The sequence below is a fragment of the Lates calcarifer genome, linkage group LG12 (assembly GCF_001640805.2).
Source record: "Lates calcarifer isolate ASB-BC8 linkage group LG12, TLL_Latcal_v3, whole genome shotgun sequence".
NCBI classification, from domain to species: domain Eukaryota; kingdom Metazoa; phylum Chordata; class Actinopteri; family Centropomidae; genus Lates; species Lates calcarifer.
The window spans coordinates 12821102-12840379 of record NC_066844.1 but is presented as its reverse complement, the minus strand read 5'-3'; the positions used below and the strand labels follow the sequence as shown (position 1 = coordinate 12840379).

Below are 19278 nucleotides of genomic sequence, written 5' to 3'. Positions count from 1 at the left end.
TAAATGGATATATCAGTATATGGAGTGGGGTCTATTGCACTATTATTTATGCTTCCATTTCCATTGATTTAGTTTCTCATCTTAAGTCAGCAATTTCCCTGATGTATATCTATGCAGCCTGCAAACACAGAGTAGAGAATGAATAGAATAGAATAGAATAGAATAGAATAGAATTTATTGTCACTGTACAGCTAAGTACAACAAAATTGTGGGTGCTCCACAAAGACAAACAGTGCATTTTTAGAAGAAATTATATGGAATAGAAATACAAAATGTACACAAATAATACACATAATACAAAAATACAAAAAATACAAAAATTTACACTAATTTTACACAATTTACAAGGCTTATACACATGGCATCTCATGCTGTCTTGTACATATACCCCCTATTGAGCTCACATTTCCATGCATTCCCTTGAAACCTAATTAATTGTAATAGTGTAATTTGTATGTGTGTGTGTGTGTGGTATTGTGTGCTAGTGGTCAGTCCAGTTGGTGTGTTTACAGGGCAGCATACACACAAACCTCCTGATCATCTCCCAGGTGAAATAGCCCGGCTATTAAAGGTTCATTAATTTGTTTAATTTAAAGGACACCACAACCAGGGTAAAAATGAAGCACCTCCCTCAGAGGCTGGGGAAACAAGGCCCTTACCTGAGGCAAAGACTCCCACTCTCATTAGGATGATGATGGTGATGATGATGTTAAGGGAGGGAGCATTCTTTGTCCTAGTCAAGGTTAGAATCATGTAAAAAGGCATTTCATCCTCTCAAGTGCACAAAAAGAGAAATGAACAACGCTGGTGTACAGCTTGGCGTATGACACACAGTGTCAAAGGGAGGGGAGAGTGGACATTATCGTCTACGTGTGTGTGAATGTGCATCTATTGAAGAAGTGTTAGATTTCACAGGAGTAATTAGTGCAACATTGGTTAATTACTCCTGTGTATTGATAGTCCGGCTGGAGCTAACCAGAACAACAAGCTCGAATAAGCAGACACACACACCCAAACAACATGCATATACTGGCTCTCTAATAATAACATTATAACCAAAGCTCAGCAATACCCTGATTATGTCAACACTCACGTAAAACACCTTAACCAAGTTATCTTACTTTTATTAAGATCATAATGAAATAAAGTATAACTCAATTAGTTACTTGTCAGTCTTTCCTCACAAGTTATACAGCTTAGGCTGTCTGTGTTTTGATTCTGTGAAAGTTCACAGTGAACCACATACAAGGTGTGAGTTTAAATTAAGAAATCATATCTAGCTCTCACTGAAACACCTTTTTACCACCACAAGTAACAGAGCTTGAGTTTAAATCTGTGAATTCTGTGAATGTAAGAAATGAATTAAAAACATTTATCTGCTCTACCATAAGCTAAAACCAGCATTACTGGAGAAAGCATTATGTTTGCCAAACACATCAAGCAGTCCTCATCCTAAGAGCCATCACTTTTAATGCAAAATGAGTCAGCTGGTAACACCAAATTCAGCCATTTTTACAGTTTACTAAGAATTTCAAATGTTATCACTTAATAATGACAAATTTTTTCTTGTCCATTTCCTGTAAGTGTGCTTCCAGTTCAAAAGTAACTTAAAAATAACAACAACAACAGTAATAATGGTAAAAAAAAAATGTTAATCCCATGTTATTGGAGAAGTCAGATTACTGAACTATCTGACTGTGAATGACACCTTCAAAACTAGAATAGAATATACCATTTAGCTGATACGCTACAGGGTTATCTTAAGTTAATTGCTCTGCATTATCTGCTATGACATGTGCATAAGAGGGTTTATTAAATGCAGAATTCAGTCAAAGAGCCATTTTGGCAGTTAATTAATGGGTGTAGAGTTTATATACAGTTTCCTGAGCACTGAGTGATTTATTTTTGCATTAATTCAGTTCACTTGCTCTGCACCACTGTACAGCTAATGTCTTTTCAATGCAGAGAGTACGCGCCATGGCCCTGTCTTCACCCAGGAGCCCAGTGACAGTATTTTCCCACTGAGCACTGATGATAAGCAGGTGTTTATTAATTGCAAAGCGAAGGGAAACCCACCTCCGCATTACAGGTAAGTGTTTTGACTACCTCCTGACTGTATGTAAAGTGAGACTACAGCGTATAGCATTCGTGAATGTGTGGTACAGAGTGCTCGGTGGAGCTTTTTATGATAACAGGCTGTGTTACTGTATTTGCTACATTAATACAAAGTCAAGTCTAAGTCTATGTAAGTGTAGCCATTGATTCACATAGGAGGGCAGGTAAATTTTTAATCATGTATGTTCTTGTGGGATGTTCTTTGGTTCTTTTCCAAAGTATGTTTATTACCTCATGATTTGCTGTATCTACAGGTGGAAAGTGGATGGCAGAGAAATAAACACAGAGTCTGATCCAAACTACAGTCTTGTAGAGGGTAACTTGTTAATTAATAACCCTCATGTCATCAATCATGGAGGAGTGTATCAATGCATCGCCACCAACACATTTGGGACCGTTGTCAGCAGGGAGGCAAAAGTCCAGTTTGCATGTGAGTAGATTATTTATTTGGATTTTTGAATGTGCGTATTGTTACAGACATAAAATTGTGCTTTTTCTTTCTTTGATTTGTTGTGATTTTAATGCATATACTGTATATCACAACATATAGACTTAGATGGACTTTATTGATCCCTTTGGGATGACTCCCTTGGGGAAATTACGTGTATGTATATATAACGTATAAATTATGTGTATGTATATATAACATGATATTGCAATAGGGCTCCAACTAATGATCTGGTAATTAAACATTTGGTTTAATTGATCTGTAAAATACAACAAAATAGTGAGAAGTGTTTATCACAAGTTCCCAGAGGCCATTTTTATTATTAATTCATTTTATCAGACCAACCATCTACAATCCACTTTAATGTGAAAGAAGCTTTGCAAAAACAGCAATATATTCACATTTTACATGCTGGAACCAGAGAAATGTTAACCATTTTTATTTGAAAAAAATCACCCAATGATTAATCGATTATTATCATTATTATAGCAATTAATTTTCTGTTGAACAATTAATCATATAATTGACTAATTCAGATAAGGAACACAGACTACTTAAACTATGCTAGTAGGTATGATATGGTAGGTATGGAGTGAAACATCTCAACATCTGTTAGCGTGATTGCCATGAAATTTGGTGCACTTGCTCCAGAGGAAATATGCTTATGACTCTGGTGATCTTCTGACCTTTTATTTAGCATGACCAACAGCTTAAATTTTTCCCTGTGTCAAACACTGCAGAATACCCCCAAACCTATGTCAATTAAAGCAGTACTTTGAGCTTACATAGCCTGTTAGCATAACAGGCTAACAGTAGTATTTAAACAAGCTAACACTGATTGCCAGAATGGTAGGATGCTAAGCATCAATGTTTTTCTGCTAGCTAGGTAATTCACTTCCAGTCTTTTTTTTTTTTTTTTTTTTTTGCATATTATGCTTTTCCTTATTTTCTGTAATGCTGGTTTCCAGTTGTTTTTTCTACATTCATGATGACCTCACATGAGCTTGTCACAGATTTCTTTATATTGTCATACAGATCATATAGTCTCAAAACAGTCAGAGTAGTATCATAGGCATTTAATGTGTTCCAGTATACAAATAACCAACGGTGCAGGTTTACTATACACTCATTTGGCAACAGCCAATAATACCTTACAAGCAATGTTATCTTTGGTATGTCCTGACAGGAGACTTTTTCCACTTCAGTCAGTACTTTAGCACATTTCCCACATGTATGTATTTACCAGAGCATATATAGGAAGATTTATATATATGGATTGTGATTGAAATATTAAATCAACAGTTATGTCAAACAATAAGTAAATGATGGACCTAAGACAACATGCTGTAATCTTTGTTGCTGCAGATTTTTTTGCAGTCCATTTTCATATTTCAGTGCAGATAGATTTGAGAAATCTCCAATCATTTATGTTATGTTACTTAGTAGTTTTAAAGTTTCAGACCCTAACTTTCAGAACCTAATAATGGGTAATCGGATGAGACAGTGCTGACAAGGACTCGTTGCTGCCCCTTTGCCGAACAGAAGAAAGTGGGCTTTTAGGAGTGGGGTCTCAGAGCCAGGAGCTAATATTGCCTGGCCAAGATTGCCAAGATTTTTAAAATTGTGAATCATGCTAAGCTACTCTAGTGGAGTCCCAGAGTAAAAATAAAAAATCAATGCTGAAAATGAGCACTAGAGGTTCTCTTTAACAAACAAGTCTGAATCCCAGCATCATTTTTTTCTGCCCATGGTTACCTGCAATGCAAATCTTCGGATGGATTTTGTTTGTTTTTTTCTTTTTGATTGAATGTGAATTGCCTCTTCATACTAGTCTGTAGCACCAGTGGAACACTGAAGGAACAAGGACTGTACTGTATGTCTTGATTTCTGGGCATTTTTAATCAAGTGAGTTCTGATTTGACCACTGCTGGTATTTGCTTGATCCCTCCTTGGACTCGATTGGTATTTCTAAGACTTTGGGACTGATATGTCTTCCAGCTGTTTATTCTCTCACACAGCACAGCAGCATTTAATTAAAGGTGAAAGTAATCTCTTAAGCTCGATTGGTGAGGAGCATTTTGCCGCACCCTCTGCCTGATCTCCTGCGCACGCTGTGATATTAACAGGGGAATATCAGCTTTGACTTGTAAGCAGTGTGAAGAGACAGGGAAATATTCCGCAGGATGAAATGCCCTTCCCTGGATGTCACGTCTAGGTAAAAGTTATTACAGCTGTCAAACCCTGAAAAGTTGCAGTTTTTCTATTTCATATTCAACAGTTCTGCAGAACTTCAGCAAGAAGTCAAGGAACATGGTGTCGGTGAGAGAGGGTCAAGCTGTGGTTCTGCTCTGCGGCCCTCCACCCCATTATGGAGGTACAGCATTCTGTCCTAACTCTACTGCATTGTCTGGTGTAGTTTCACACTCCTGCTTGCCTCAGCAATCTTTATTGTTCCTCACTCTGCTGCTTATTATCTCCCTGTAACACTGCTGTGTCTCTTTTGTTTTTATACCTTCCCACCTTCTCTTTCTGCTGCTCTTCTTCCTCGAACTCTGACACCCTGTTTTCCACTCACTTCTCCTTATCTGTCAGACAGGGAACTTTTTATGATCAGCCATCGCTCTACCCGCTCAGACCCATGCCTTCACATCTATAGTTCATAGCCTCACACTTCTTAACCTTGAGCTCACTTTTCTCGCCCATATGATCTGTGACCATGCTGTCATCTATAAAGTCTCCAGTGCTCCACTTCCCCAGCTGCCTTTTTTTTTCCTCGATGTGGGCAGGTTATCTGTGGGTAATAAAGGCTGCCGGTGGCTGCTGTGGCCAGGGGAGCATTTATCCCATGGCACAGCTGTGAGTCGGCTCATGTGTCTGTGTGCTGCTGATTAGCAGACCCTCAAAGTGGTCTGCACTCCTGCAGCCATTCAGTGCCCACCAGCGCAATTTCACGCCAGTGTACCAGCCTTTTCTCTGCTCTCTGTTTCCAGCTGAATCCTGTGGCCACGTGGGATTCCACACTTTAGCAATTTGCCCTCCAGTCTTCCCTCCCTCCCCTTAAAAGCCTCCATCTCTTTATTTTTCCTCTTAAACAGGGCACAGTCACACATTTGATGGGATTTGCGCTACATGACAATGTTAGCTTGAGGTGTTTTAAAATTGGAAAATGGTGCAAAATTGTGGGGGTTTTTTTTCAAATTGCCACAAGGTTTAGATAATGTCAAAGCTTCTTAACTGCTTGTTGATGCACCACTTGAGGAATACAGTGATGCACCTTATTAAAAGAGGAATCATCTAAAGCTTTTTTGAGCAATCAATAGGTAAGTGGTCTAAAAGGAGCCATGCTGAGAGTTAAACTCTGTCAGAGGACACAAGATTATGTGCCTGCAAGTCCTCTGTTGCTGTGAGACTGCAGCTCTTAAACAGACCTAGTCTCTCATAGTCCCTAATCATGAAAGGTCTGTCAGTCTCTGCCCTGACTTTCTCTTTAATGATTTTAATTCAGTGTTTTCCCTCAAGGAAGTGAGCGGGACTTTTTGACGTCTGCCCAGTCAAAGGGCTGACTGCAGAATGTCATCTGTCTGATACAAGAGGGCTGCACTAATGGCCAAGTTTATTCTGCAATCCCTGCAGACATCTCTCTCTCTCTATCTATCTATCTATCTCCCTCACTCACTGTCAGTCTGTCTGTGTGTGTGTTTTACACTTGTACATTGACATTCACATCATTCCTCTACCATTTTATTTTAACATGAATCCTCCTTGTATATCTGTGTGACAAAAGTTGGAGATCTAAAAAACTAAAACAAATATTTCCTGTAAAAATCTACAATACAGACTACACTGAAGTGGGTACTAAGTGACATGTATGTGACATCTTTGCTTGATTTTATTGATACATATGGTTCATACTTCAAAGATAAGACAGGAGTTAGTCTATGTTTCTCTTATACTCAACAAATATAGACCTACATCACAACGACAACAATTTTTCTCCACTGTGATGATTGAAAGAAAAACAGCAGTCTATATAGTCATATAGTCTACATGAATGTACTCTACACATACTGTATGTGATTGCCTGAAGAGGTTGCATTGTGTTTCTTTCAAATGTTGGACTAGTTTCAACAACTTCTATAGAGGATGACCCTGCATTCTTTTGCCAACTACCCAGCCCAGCTGAGGCAACACAGCAGTCCATCAAAAGAATGAGGGGGCTGCATTATTTCTCAACTCAGCCTTTGAGTCCAAAGTCTGTGGCACTTACACCCAAGCCAGTTCAGTCCTATTGAACATGTAACTGTTCAAAAACAGATTGCAAATATACAGCTTGGGGATATAAGACTCCAACTCACAACTTACAGGGTTTAAAAGGATTTGCTGCTAATGTGTTGGTGCCAGATACCACAGGACACCATCAAAGGTCTTGTAAAGTCTTTTCTTGGAGGGTCGGAAATGTTTTGGTGGCACTTGGAAGATCAACACATGACGTAGGGATAGTCATAATGCTTTGGCTCGTCAGTGTTTATGTTTGCAATGTTCTAATCCTTTGTCTTTGTTAATTGTTCTGTAACTGGTTGGTGTACGCCAGATATACTGTATGTCAGAAAATATTTTATTGTTTATACACTGTAAATCCATGCCTGACCATTAGTTTATGGGTCATATTGGCAAGCAGAGAAAAGTCATAGTAGAAAGAATGCATTTGGAAGTGAGTTGGTAAAAACTTGAATGATTTGACCGACTCTGAATGAATTAATGAAAACCCTAATCACAAATTCAGTGTAATCAAAGAGGTTGAGGATCCTATAGATATAATTTTCTGGGCCTTACATAGACAGGCTTTGCCTATACAGACAGTACTTTCAACCTGCTCTCACTGTAGTTTGTAAAATAGTAATGAAATTTATTGAGTTCGTGTACATGTACACAGATTTTCCTGTTTTTTTTTTTGTTTGTTTTTTTTTTGTTTGTTTTTTTTTCGCAACAGTGAGTATGGCTTTGAAAATCATGTGTATCAGTTGGAAACACTAAAAAAATTTATTAACAGAAACATCATTACGAGGAGGTAGGTTGGAGTGGATGACAAGTGTAGAAAGTGCATGACCGGTTGGTTTAGTCACCAAAAGAATTTTGGTTAAATTAGTAAAAAATTGTGGTTATGGTTAAATTTAGATCAACATTTTGTGTCTGAAGTCATTGTGAACTTCCTCTGTAATAAACCAGATCTTTCATTTGATCTTTCAACATCAAGTGTTGTGTGCCTAACCACAAATAAGTGTAACACTGCTGTAGTCACTACAACTTGATATTTTCTGGTCATATTTTCCTTGATGCACCGCTAGAAGCTCATGTCCACAAAATCTAATATCTATATTTCTGGCAAATAGAGTATCTATTTGTAATAATATATTTTCCTGTATATATGTGACAGGTCTTTCTGTATAGTCATTTTGGCAGTGTCACTGGAAAGTGTATCTCTTTCATGTCTCAATCTCCACAACTCATGACCTACAACCTGTTCATTTTTTTCCAGAGATCAAATATTCATGGGTTTTCAATGGACAGCGCAGCTTCCTGCAGCAGGACGCTCGGCGTTTCATCTCCCAGAGGACGGGCAACTTGTACATTGCAAAAGTTGAAGCCTCAGATGCGGGGAACTACACATGTGCAGTGAGAAACATGATGACCAATGCCACAGTGCTCAGCTCCCCAACCCCTGTGGTGGTGCGGAGGGATGGTAAGCATCCTCAGTTCACCTCTGCTGGCTCCTAGTTATCTTGCACACTGAACTGACACAATATCGGAGGGAGGGCGAGCCAAGGAGATAAATCGCTTGTCTTGAGCGTGACACTGTTTTTGCTTTTGCTTACGAGTGAGGTTTTTGTACCATCCCAAAGCCTCTGAACTATACAGGGTTATGTATGCGAGAAACCCTCTCTATCTGCATGACAGCACATATTTACATAACCAGAAATGTAGTCTGCACTGACGAAAATGCATGCAGGCCATACACAGCAAGGAGCTTGCCACACATACTAAACCCCATCAGGACCATTTACGTATACCCCTTCAGATTTTAGCTGAGGCAGATATGTAATCCAGACTCATCCATCCACCAAGCCCAACGCTGTTGTATACAGTGTCAACACGCATGCTCGCTCTCTGCCAGTGTCATCTACACCATGGCTCTTAGATCCAATATGAATTACAGGAGATTCCATGTCCTTGTGTTGAGTTTTGACTGATGTGATTTGCTTTTATTCCTGATGCAGTAGTGATGGGTGAATACGAGCCAAAGATCGAGGTTCAGTTTCCTGACACACTTCATGTTTCTAAAGGATCATCAGTGAAGCTGGAGTGCTTTGCCTTAGGAAAGTAAGTGTCAGAAACATTAGCACCGTACAGCTCTACCCTTCACACTGCATGGCCAGACATCCACTGTTACAACAAACATGGCAGCAGTCCTTCTGGTCAGTGTGAGCAGGAGCATGTGGCCAACGATGACCTTTTGTGTGTGACCCCTGCAGCCCTGTGCCTTCCATCTCATGGAGAAGAGCTGATGGAAATCCACTCCCTGGAAAAATTAAAATCAATCACTCCAGTGGGGTTCTGGAAATTCCATATTTTCGCCCCGAGGATGCCGGTGTGTATGAGTGTGTAGCTGAAAACAGCAGAGGACGAAATATTGCAAGAGGGCAACTTATATTCCACAGTAAGAACCATGTATACTTTTGCTTTCTGTCTCTCTTACTCAGTCTTTCTCTCATTAAACTGTTCGTGACCCAATTCTGTTCCCAAGACACAAAAATATTGTAATGGTGGATTTCTAATCTTAATACACTCATAAATCATAAAGGATGCATTATAAGACTAGACATCCAGTCAAATAAGTTGCATAAATGTACATTTAGTAATCATAGATATAGACATCCTAAAAAAGTCCATAGTAATGGTCAGGGATCTTAACAGGTTAATCAGTACTATTTAACAAACAGCACTTTACTATATGATTATTTAGCATCTGCATGTGTTAAAGTTATTTTCCCAGTATGAAATAGTCTTGTATTGCCAGAAAAATCTGGACTTAATTTGTGCTCATTATCTGTGATTTTTTGTGATCATGACATTAAAGATCTCCCCTGGCATACTGAACAGTTCTTTTAACCCAGTGGCTTGAGGTAAAAAATGAGATTACTCATATGTTAGGATACGTCTGCCACGTCAATAGAATCAAAAGGAATCCGCTGTCCAACCGCATGCTTTGAAATAAGTCATTTGTATGTTGTAAGAAAGCACTGTCTGAGGGAATAATCACAACAGTCTTCTACAGACAATGAGAAGTCTCCTTTATGGTGCAAGTGTTCATAAGGAAATAAAAAGATGAAAATCAGTCTGGACATTGGGTTTAAGATTTATGGTTTTACATAGAATTGTCTGACTTTAGTGACTTCACTAGTGTTGGAAATGGTTGTTGACACAAATTGTAGCAAGGCAAGTTTGTCTCTATAGCACATTTCATACAAGAAGGCAAAGTACTTTACATAATGCATTCATAAGGTCACTCAGAGATATATTTCAGTCCTAAGCTACTGAGAGATTTAAAGACAACTATCAGTATTCAGAAAAATTCAGCAGCAGCACTCTGTATGAGTTCAAGTTCTGAGAGTGGAGAGTGGTTGAGTGTTTTTTTTTTCAAGGACTCAGGAGCAGCAGTATGTATGAGTCCAAGTTGTTTTGTTTTTTTTAATCTTATAAAAGACTATTACAGTAGTTGAACCTGCTGGACAAAAGCATGGACAAGTCCTCCATGGACATGAATCCATAGTAAACTATTCTTGCTATGTTTTTGAGATGATTGAGTTCAGATTTGATTATTGATTTGATGTGGCTAAGATTCACAGAATCCTTGGTTACACCAAGACTCATTTTTTATTTATTTCATTAGCTCTGCATTAGATGTTTCCAGTGCAACAGTTAGTCCTGGAGTTAGTTGGAGCTAGTTCCTGGAGTTCATGGAATAAATACATAAAACTAATAAAAAAAATTACATGTAATTGTATTAATCAATCACATGAGAAACATAGATATTTGGATCATGTCGGAGAACAACTGTCCAGATACATCCACAACATTTTACAACCTGCTTTAATGCACATGAAGATAGATGTGTTTCTTTAATAGAATATATCGCTGTGATCATTTTAGATATAATTTGGTCTATATAACTGTACTATTTGTTGAACAGGATGCCTTATATGGCAATTTTAGGGGTGTCAGTAATGCGTAAAGTGTTCAAATCTCTGTGCTGAAGTGAGCGATTTACAACAAGTTTGTCCTGTTACAGGAATTTTGTTTTCCTTGCCATCTGTGGCACTCTGTGTTTGTAACCTGTGAAGTGCCCTTCTCTTCTTTATGTGTAGTCTATGTATTCAAGGCCAGGAGAGCAACAAGATGGATGAATTGTGTTTTACTATGCATTTAGGTTTTACATGGAAAGTTCTGCACTTCTGAAGGGTAATAAATTGCTTTATCAAAATTATATTTTAGAACACCAAATAAGGAGGGGACAGGGATTATGGTTTTGTACTTTGAACTTGACAATCAGTGAACTGTGAACTGTTAACAGTTTTTGGGATTTTAAGATATGTATAGTTTGAATTTGCTACTTACTCAGAATTATAGTGAGACATCAGCATCAACATCATTTCCACTCTCCTCCTGCCTGCCAGACTTGTTTGTATCCCACTTTTCTATCTCAGCTTTCTCACTGATTGCAGGTCTTGTATTAACCAGTTTTTCTTTTAGTTTATTTTTTTCCCCTTTAGTTTATTGACTTTTGCTGCCTTAATAATACAAGGAGGACTACCGGTCAGGCTATATTGCAATTTAATGAGTAATTTTGATTTCTTTTCTAAACTTGGTTATCTCAAATCCCACTGAACTATGCTTACTGCACAATGCACCTTGAGGTCAGTCCGAGGCACCAACTGTGTAATGAGCTGCTGCCCTAGTAAATCAGGAGCTAATTACACGCAGACTGTGAATGCAAATTGAATGAAACAAGCGGTGCAAATTTGCCATGGCCTTTCATGTATCTAAATCTGCACCTGAAGACTGCAAAACCAGTTCAGCTGTCAAAATAAGACTGAAATTTACTTCAACAGTGAATACCCATGTACCAAGTATGAAAAAGCCTTTTTGGGAAAGAAAAAGATTATATTTTCAATCCATATTTTAGCTCTACAATGCATATTGTCATAAAAAAGCTTCATCAAAAATAATGTCGACCTTTAAGTTCTTTGGATTTAAATGTTACATTACAATTACAACGCTCTCAGATACTGATAACACTATATTAAATACAATACAATTTTGACATTTTTGTCAATAGCTATTCATATTCATTGGTCTTCTCCACAGATGTTGAACATCTGCACTGGGTTCAGACACTGAAAGATGCTCATATGGCAATAGATGCAAATCTGCAGTGGGAATGTAAAGCCATCGGTAAGCCTAGGCCTATATACAGATGGCTGAAGAATGGTCAGCCACTAACAGCGGAGGTAAGACACCACAAGTAACGCTAAGATTTGATATTTATAATAAAAATCATATCAAATCACATAAAGTGCACTTTTCAGACAATAAATACTCAACTGCCCTGATTTGCAGGGGAGGATCCATGCAGAAGCTGGTAGACTGACCATATCCAGGATTAGTCTGTTGGACTCTGGGATGTATCAGTGTGTGGCAGACAATGAACACGGAGCTGTCTATGCCAGTGCTGAGCTTAAGGTTGTAGGTAAGCAGTTTGTTTGTCTTGTATCATTTACAATGAAGTGAACCAGCAACAAGGCAGAGATACACTGTACTATGTAAACTGTGTTGTTTGAATGAAATGAAAGTGCTTTCTACCTGAAAGTAAATAAATAAATAAAAACAGGCTGGACTGGCTCCTCACTGAGCCATACAGTACATTTCCATAATTATTTCATATAATAAGCCACCCTGGTGTTGAAACATGATTTCCATAATTACTAGTGATGCACTTGACATTTTGGCTGATGCACAGCTGCTGGAAAGGAAAGGAAAGGAAAACAAATGGCCTTAACACAGGTCTGTTCCTCAGCCTCCCCACCTGACTTCACCCGGCGCCCTGTGAAGAAGTCCACGGTGATCCAAAGGGGGGGCGAGGTGGTCTTAGAGTGTCGCCCCCATGCTTCCCCTAGGGCCACAATCTCCTGGTGGAGAGGGGGTGAACTGCTGAAGGACAGCAAGAGGTAGGGTACTGTACTGTATGCACCACTGCTCACGCCGCTGATGGCATCTGTTAAGGGTTTATTCTTGTGGCCATGTTCGTTTCTAGGACTCATTGTTATTTATGCTTCTTCTCAAGGGGACTTTGGAAGTCAGGGTTGCATTAAACAGCCTTCAAACAGCCAAGAAAGTTATTTTTTTAGATAGACACCTTATTCTTCACATAGACACAGATGTTGGTTTTCTGTTGACACCCTGAAGCCTTGACTGGTGTCATTTTACTGGATGTAAGAGTGAGGCCATGACCCTGAGTCATCAGTTTTACATCAAGAACACAATATGATTTAGTCATTTGAAACTTGAAAGCATCCAGCGTCCCACATGTTCACAGCTCTTGCAGGCAGTCAAAGTGCTGGATGTAGAACAGACATCCTGTAGGAACGCTGTTTGTGTGAAAACCACAGAGAAAAACAATCCCACTACGTCGTTCAGTGAAACTCTACCTCAGGCTACATGACAGGCCACACCATGTCATGATTTAAGGTCTGAGGCAACACCTACGAGCTGCAGGAAACGGTTTGTTGTTGCACCTTCGCAAAGACTAATATACACAATAACAACCAGCAGAGTTCAAGCACAGTATGAGAGCTGCTTTCATTAAATGTTTGGTGGAAAAGAAGAGGAGGTAAATGTTCATGTAGGGTCAAAAAACAAGCGCTGGGGTGGGTGCCTGCTAGAAACATCCAAAAAATAAAGACACTCAAATAGTTTCCAGAAAATCTCACGAGTTTAGCAGTCATCAACAATCACACAACAGTGAAAACTGATTTGCTTTCTAGCATGAATCCACTTGCAGTGCTGTGGGACTGAAAGCAAGTATGACCCTCTTAGAGATGCTTCAAACTGAAACTCTACACCAGTGCTGACATCACTAGCCAGTGACATAATATTGGAGTATTTAGGTAATAGTAGGAATGATTAGTGGGAAGGAAAGACAGTATTGGCAATCCTGGTATTTCAAGCTTAAAGCCATTGTTCAGCATACCAACACTTTATCAAGACAAGCAATTGAAAGCATGTCTTTTTTAGAAAACACCATCAGAAGGCCTTGTCAGTCTCGAGACATATAATTAACCTAATAGCATCAATTTTCTCTGAGAGGCTTGTCTCCTTGTTCTTTTCAGGCAGCAACTTTAGTGACTTACAACAACTCCCCATAATGGAGGCTTGTAAATAAACAGTGCAGTGTGATTTCAGTCTGTCTATCTCAAGACTGTTCTTCTTCTGAAACCTGTACCTGTGGTAATTTTCTTTCTCCAGTAGTAATTTTAACAGCAAGTGTTCCTTTTTTGTATCCTTTCTATTGTGGCCTCAGTTTGCTGAGTCAAAACATTTTGTTTACCATGTATAAACCATAATCTAAAAAATGCTTCAAAAATACAGAGAATTTTCCTGTAAGATATTAAAATAGCCCCACAATCAAGAACGTATGTAGCAAATAAATGTAGTATGCTTTCTAGAATGCCTTTGTTGAGCACCAGCATTTAGCTTGCATGTTAATGTACTGTTATAACAAGGCTGTACATGTTAGGTCACTGCAGAGCCACTGACATTATGTAAAAGGTGCATGTGATTATCTCAGCAGAATTTGCTTTAGCCAGAAGTGAACTTTTATTAAAAGATTATGGGAGTAAGAAGTTTCCTTCTTTTCTTGAAAGTGTGTAACAAACAAATAATTAAACTACCTTTAATAAGTATAGTAAGCATTATTACAAAAAAAAAGGAACATGTGATTGCTCACCAGCTTTTCACCTGCACAGCACAACATACATGACCATGCCAGCTCAGGTATTTGGGGTATGTGGGCATACATTTAATTATCATATTACAGTTTTGCAAAAGTAATATTTATAATTATACACGCAAATGAATATCAACATTAAGCAGTTTATTTCCTATACTTATATAAATATGATACATACATACACATATGTGTGGGTCCTCTCTGTGTACTCTGGGTACTGCAGTCCAAAGACATACAGGTTAAACAGGTTACTCTAAATTGCTCATTGAACATGAGCATGAATAGTTGTTTGTCGCTATATATCATATGCCAGTGGTAGACTGGCAGTCTGTTCAGGGTGGACGGTTGGATGGATGGTTGATTGCTAACAACTGCTTTTGCTTTGAATATATTTATTTAAAAAGTTCATATTTACGTCTGTGTTTTATTTTACCCTATTTTGTTCCCACATTAGATGCACTGATTTCAAATGAAAACTGTCCAGAGTTCCAAAACTTCCTATTTTATAGCTGCTCTAACTAAAAAAGAATTATTACCTTGAGCCATACCGCTTATGCTTAACTGTTTTCCAGGGTGCATTGCAGTGATAGATGTGGGATTCAGCATCTCGTTTAATAACTCTGGGGACCAAATGTGACTTTTTTCTTGTAGGACGGCAACTTCATCCACCCGCTCGAGTCTTATTCTCAGACCTCTCGGCTTAACCCATCATCCTAAAAGTACATTCTCACAAAACTTCAAAAAGCCTCTTTGTTGTCAGTTCCTACAAAGTTTATATTGGCAAGATACAAGGTAGGTTTTTATCCAACTGCAGCAATATTTTGACGAATACTGTGTGTCCTGCTGTAAGTGAACTCTCAACATAATTTTTCTCAATCTTCTGGAGTCTACTGAAGAGAGTTTCCACTCAGTTTCTGGAAATTGCTTCAAAAGAAAAGGTTACACATGGCAAAATCTGTGCTTTAATAGTTTGATCAAGGGCACTTGATATTTCATCAGGTTGCTTTATTCAGTGCAAGTGCATCTTAAAGGTTTGCTGTATGGGAATTCATTAAAAATGACTCCCCTATGTGAACATAGGTAGAAGAATCTTAGTAGCTTGCAGAAATTTGCTTACAGGAGACATTTTCAATAATAATCATTCCTGTTCTTTGTTTTCAATGCAAAGGTGTAAGTGAATGATCACAATGTGATAATTACAAAGTGAAATTGTGACTAAAAATGGCTTCAACTGGACAATGAAATCTCTCTCAGTTAATTATGATTATCCCTCTTGACTTAAAAAACTTCTGTATCTTGTAAGAGTTGTTCATTCTCTCTGTGAAGAAAAGTATTCTTTATTTAACATGGACCTATCTGATGATGATGCAGAAAAGAGAGAAAGATTTGTGGCAGATTCTAAATAAAGCACCCTTTATTGTACTTATTTAACACTATTACACATGCTGACTCTTTTGAACTTTTAATTTGCAGATGTGTTATGTGTCAGATGAAGTGTAAGTGTGTAGCTGCTCTCCTGCTGTTTTTTCCTTTTTCATTTTCTGTTGGGCTCAGGCTCAGATCAATATGTACAGCCAGCTTTCCATAGACTTTCTGTAACTCACTGGTCCTGCCTCAACATGTGACCAGTGGAATTGAATAGTTATCATATTTTCCATAGGCTGGTCATGAGGAAAGGGAGAAAAATTACCCAGGCATTACCCAGGCAGCGCATTTGGACAAGAATAGAAATTCACAGCATGGAACAGGAATGTGTCTACAAAGCAGATAGTTCTTTACGTTTCTATTTGTTTTGCAGCTCATTGGCCCTCAGGTCATGTTCTCAGCGTGCCTCCATCACTCAGCGTTTGATATTTTTGTCAATAAATCAGCGCAAAGCACCCATTGTCAGACATGCTCTCTGGGTCTCAGCTCAGCCCAAGCAAATACATATTTATTCTTGGGAGCCAATATGAAATTGTGTGATTTTTGAGCTGGCTGCTCGCAGTATTTCTGTTTGATTTACTGAATCCAAAGGTCACAACAAGAGAGCATTATCCGCCTCATTTATGCATATGTTTACATGCTTTCAACTTGTCTGTTCAGATCTAAGGCACCAAAAGAACTATTCCAGGCTAAAATGTGAAGTTTTATAAACAAGGGCGTGATTTCCACTGGAGATGTGGAGGGAGATGTTCCTTTCAACTTTTACAGTCCTATTTCTGTCCCTCTCATTTTATCATTTCTGATTGATTTTCTAAACAGTGACCTCTCATTTTCCTGAGAGCTGGGTTGATAAAAATGTTGAGACACTCTTCTGAGTTGTCTTCACTTCTTAAAGTTACCTCAGGAATAACGACCTTAATGAACAGCAATGAGTGGTGCAGTGAGCAATTTCTTGACTTTTTTTTGCCTTCGGTTTTGCCTCTCAGGGTATATATAGGCTGCCGTCAGTGATGGCAGTTGTTGGGGCTATAGGCGGACCTGCAGATACTACTCAGAGCTGAAAAAAGGGTAAAGGACAGAGAGGTTTGTATCAGAAAGTGTAAGAAACTAAAAATTGTTTCAAGTAGGGTTAGTGCAGTACCATTACATTTTACAACAAAGAGAAATGTAGCTCATGAAAGCAAGTCACAAGCTGTTCTACCCGTAACAACAACAAGGTCGAGATTCCTCTGTGTAATTGTTGTTTTTGCCACATTTCAAGTGCTCTCATCCCACTCATATCCCACTTTATTTCTCCCATGAGACCAGCCTGACATGACATTTTTTTCCAGTGAGATGCTTCTATATGCGTATCTCCCATGTTATTGCTTTTCAGAAACGGCTTATAGTGTGTTGATACTATCTCCACATGTTGTAGGGTGATAAGGCTCCAGGTAAAGATTCCATTCAAATTGCCTCTCTTCAGCACTGCCCTCCTCTACCCCTCACTGTTCTCCCAGCCCTTGTGGACTGTTGTGTATCCAGTTAATATGTGCGTTTAAGCTATTGTGCTGTCAATACTCTGCCTCAGCTAAGATAATCGTTATCTTCTGAGGTGTACAAAAGGGGGGGGGGGGTCAAATTACTTAAGAAATGAGACCATATCTCAGCCAGCCTCAGGAATTAGTTCATTTGATTTGTTATCATCATGTTACATTCAATTAACAAGTTAAGAAACTGATAAGGAAATGAGAGATGTGACCTCATGATGTGCTGTTTCAGTTTTGTCACTCTCCTCAGACAGACTATCATGGAGGATGGGACTCTGCGTATCGCCAACATCTCCAAATCTGATGAGGGCAGGTACATATGTGTGGCCAGAAACCATTTTGGAACATCCAGCAGCTCAGGGACACTGGTAGTGAAAGGTATTTCTTTTCTCCACAGGTTTCCACTACTGTACCTTCTAAGCCAAGGGTTTAAACTTTTGTTAAAGGCAAAAAATACCAGCTCAAGCATGAAATTGATAATGAAATATATAGCCGTTTTATGTTTCCAGCAGTTTGACAGACATATAAGTCATCCATGGTTTTGTCATCTGTGAGTTATTGTTCATGTAGCAGAGTGGAGCAAACCTCTGCCGTCTGTGGCTGTGAGTGTAGAATATTTTCTCACCAGCATTTAATTTAAAAAGAGCTGCTGTAGCATTTTCATTTTTGGGTTTTTAAATAATTATGATTATACATAGAGAGTCCTTTTTTTCTTTCTAGTTGACATTGTGATTGCAGTGTGTTTAATTATTCATTACTGAGTTATGGGAGGCATTCAGTGCCTAAGTGAAGTTATTTAAGGTCACTTAATTACACTGATAGAGCAGAATCTGTCTCACTAGTCAAATTACATTTTATTACCTTCTTCATTTGGCTGGATTTTATAGAAATACAGTGCTACATACAGTAACAAATGGTTCTCCTTTTTCCCTTTCTCATAATGCTATAGAACCCACCAAGATTGTAGTTCCACCTTTGAGTTTGGACGCCACTGTGGGACAGAGCCTTGTTTTGCCATGCCAGGTGTCTAGTGATACATCCCTGAGCCCCATCTTCAAGTGGTTTTTCAATGGCAAAGCCATTGATTTCAGCAGGCAGGAGCACTTTGAAATGATTGGATTGGTATGTAAATGTGGGTGAACACTTGTGTTTAGTGATATTAGTTAAAAATAAAAAATGAAAATTAATCTGTACCAGAGATTTCACTTACATCATTTTGGCAACAGGCTTTTTTCCAGGAGACCCACTGCAGCTACTCAGTGAAAGAGGAACTTTAGTTTAAACATTAGTGATAGTATGATATAGACTGTAATTTAATTTGTCTTCCCTGTAGTCTAGCAGAAAAACAGAAATGTACATCATCAAATAGTTTGGCATTTTGAGAAATACGCTTATTTGCTTTCTTTCCGGAAGTTGATACCACTGTCGTATCTGTGCATTGAAGCAGAAAGATGTAACTTTTTCTGAGCAGCGACAACAATAGCCTCTGCAGTCACAAGTGGTCATTACAGGACGCTGGCACATTAAATTCTGTTGGGCTCTGAGCCCAAGTGGTAAGGATACTGGAAGCAGAGTACACCTAGATGCTAACAGCTCTTGTACAGAAACCAAAGCAGCTGCACAAGTAACACACAGAAAATTATCAGCTGAGTACAAACAAGCATTCACACTATCCACACATGTAAAGTCAGTAGCTC

At 38.7% G+C, this 19278-nt stretch overlaps 1 protein-coding gene across 1 annotated transcript in view; it reads left to right on the top strand.

Moving 5' to 3' along the window:
- Positions 1-19278, top strand: part of LOC108898886 (contactin-4) — a 36268-nt gene that overhangs the window by 987 nt on the left and 16003 nt on the right. Inside the window, exons 2-12 of the mRNA XM_018699006.2 lie at positions 1966-2089; positions 2370-2545; positions 4842-4937; positions 8100-8303; positions 8839-8941; positions 9094-9278; positions 11987-12129; positions 12239-12368; positions 12696-12846; positions 17832-17959; positions 18531-18703. Of these exons, the coding sequence (XP_018554522.1) occupies positions 1966-2089; positions 2370-2545; positions 4842-4937; positions 8100-8303; positions 8839-8941; positions 9094-9278; positions 11987-12129; positions 12239-12368; positions 12696-12846; positions 17832-17959; positions 18531-18703 (1613 nt within the window). The remainder of the gene's footprint in view (positions 1-1965; positions 2090-2369; positions 2546-4841; positions 4938-8099; positions 8304-8838; positions 8942-9093; positions 9279-11986; positions 12130-12238; positions 12369-12695; positions 12847-17831; positions 17960-18530; positions 18704-19278) is intronic.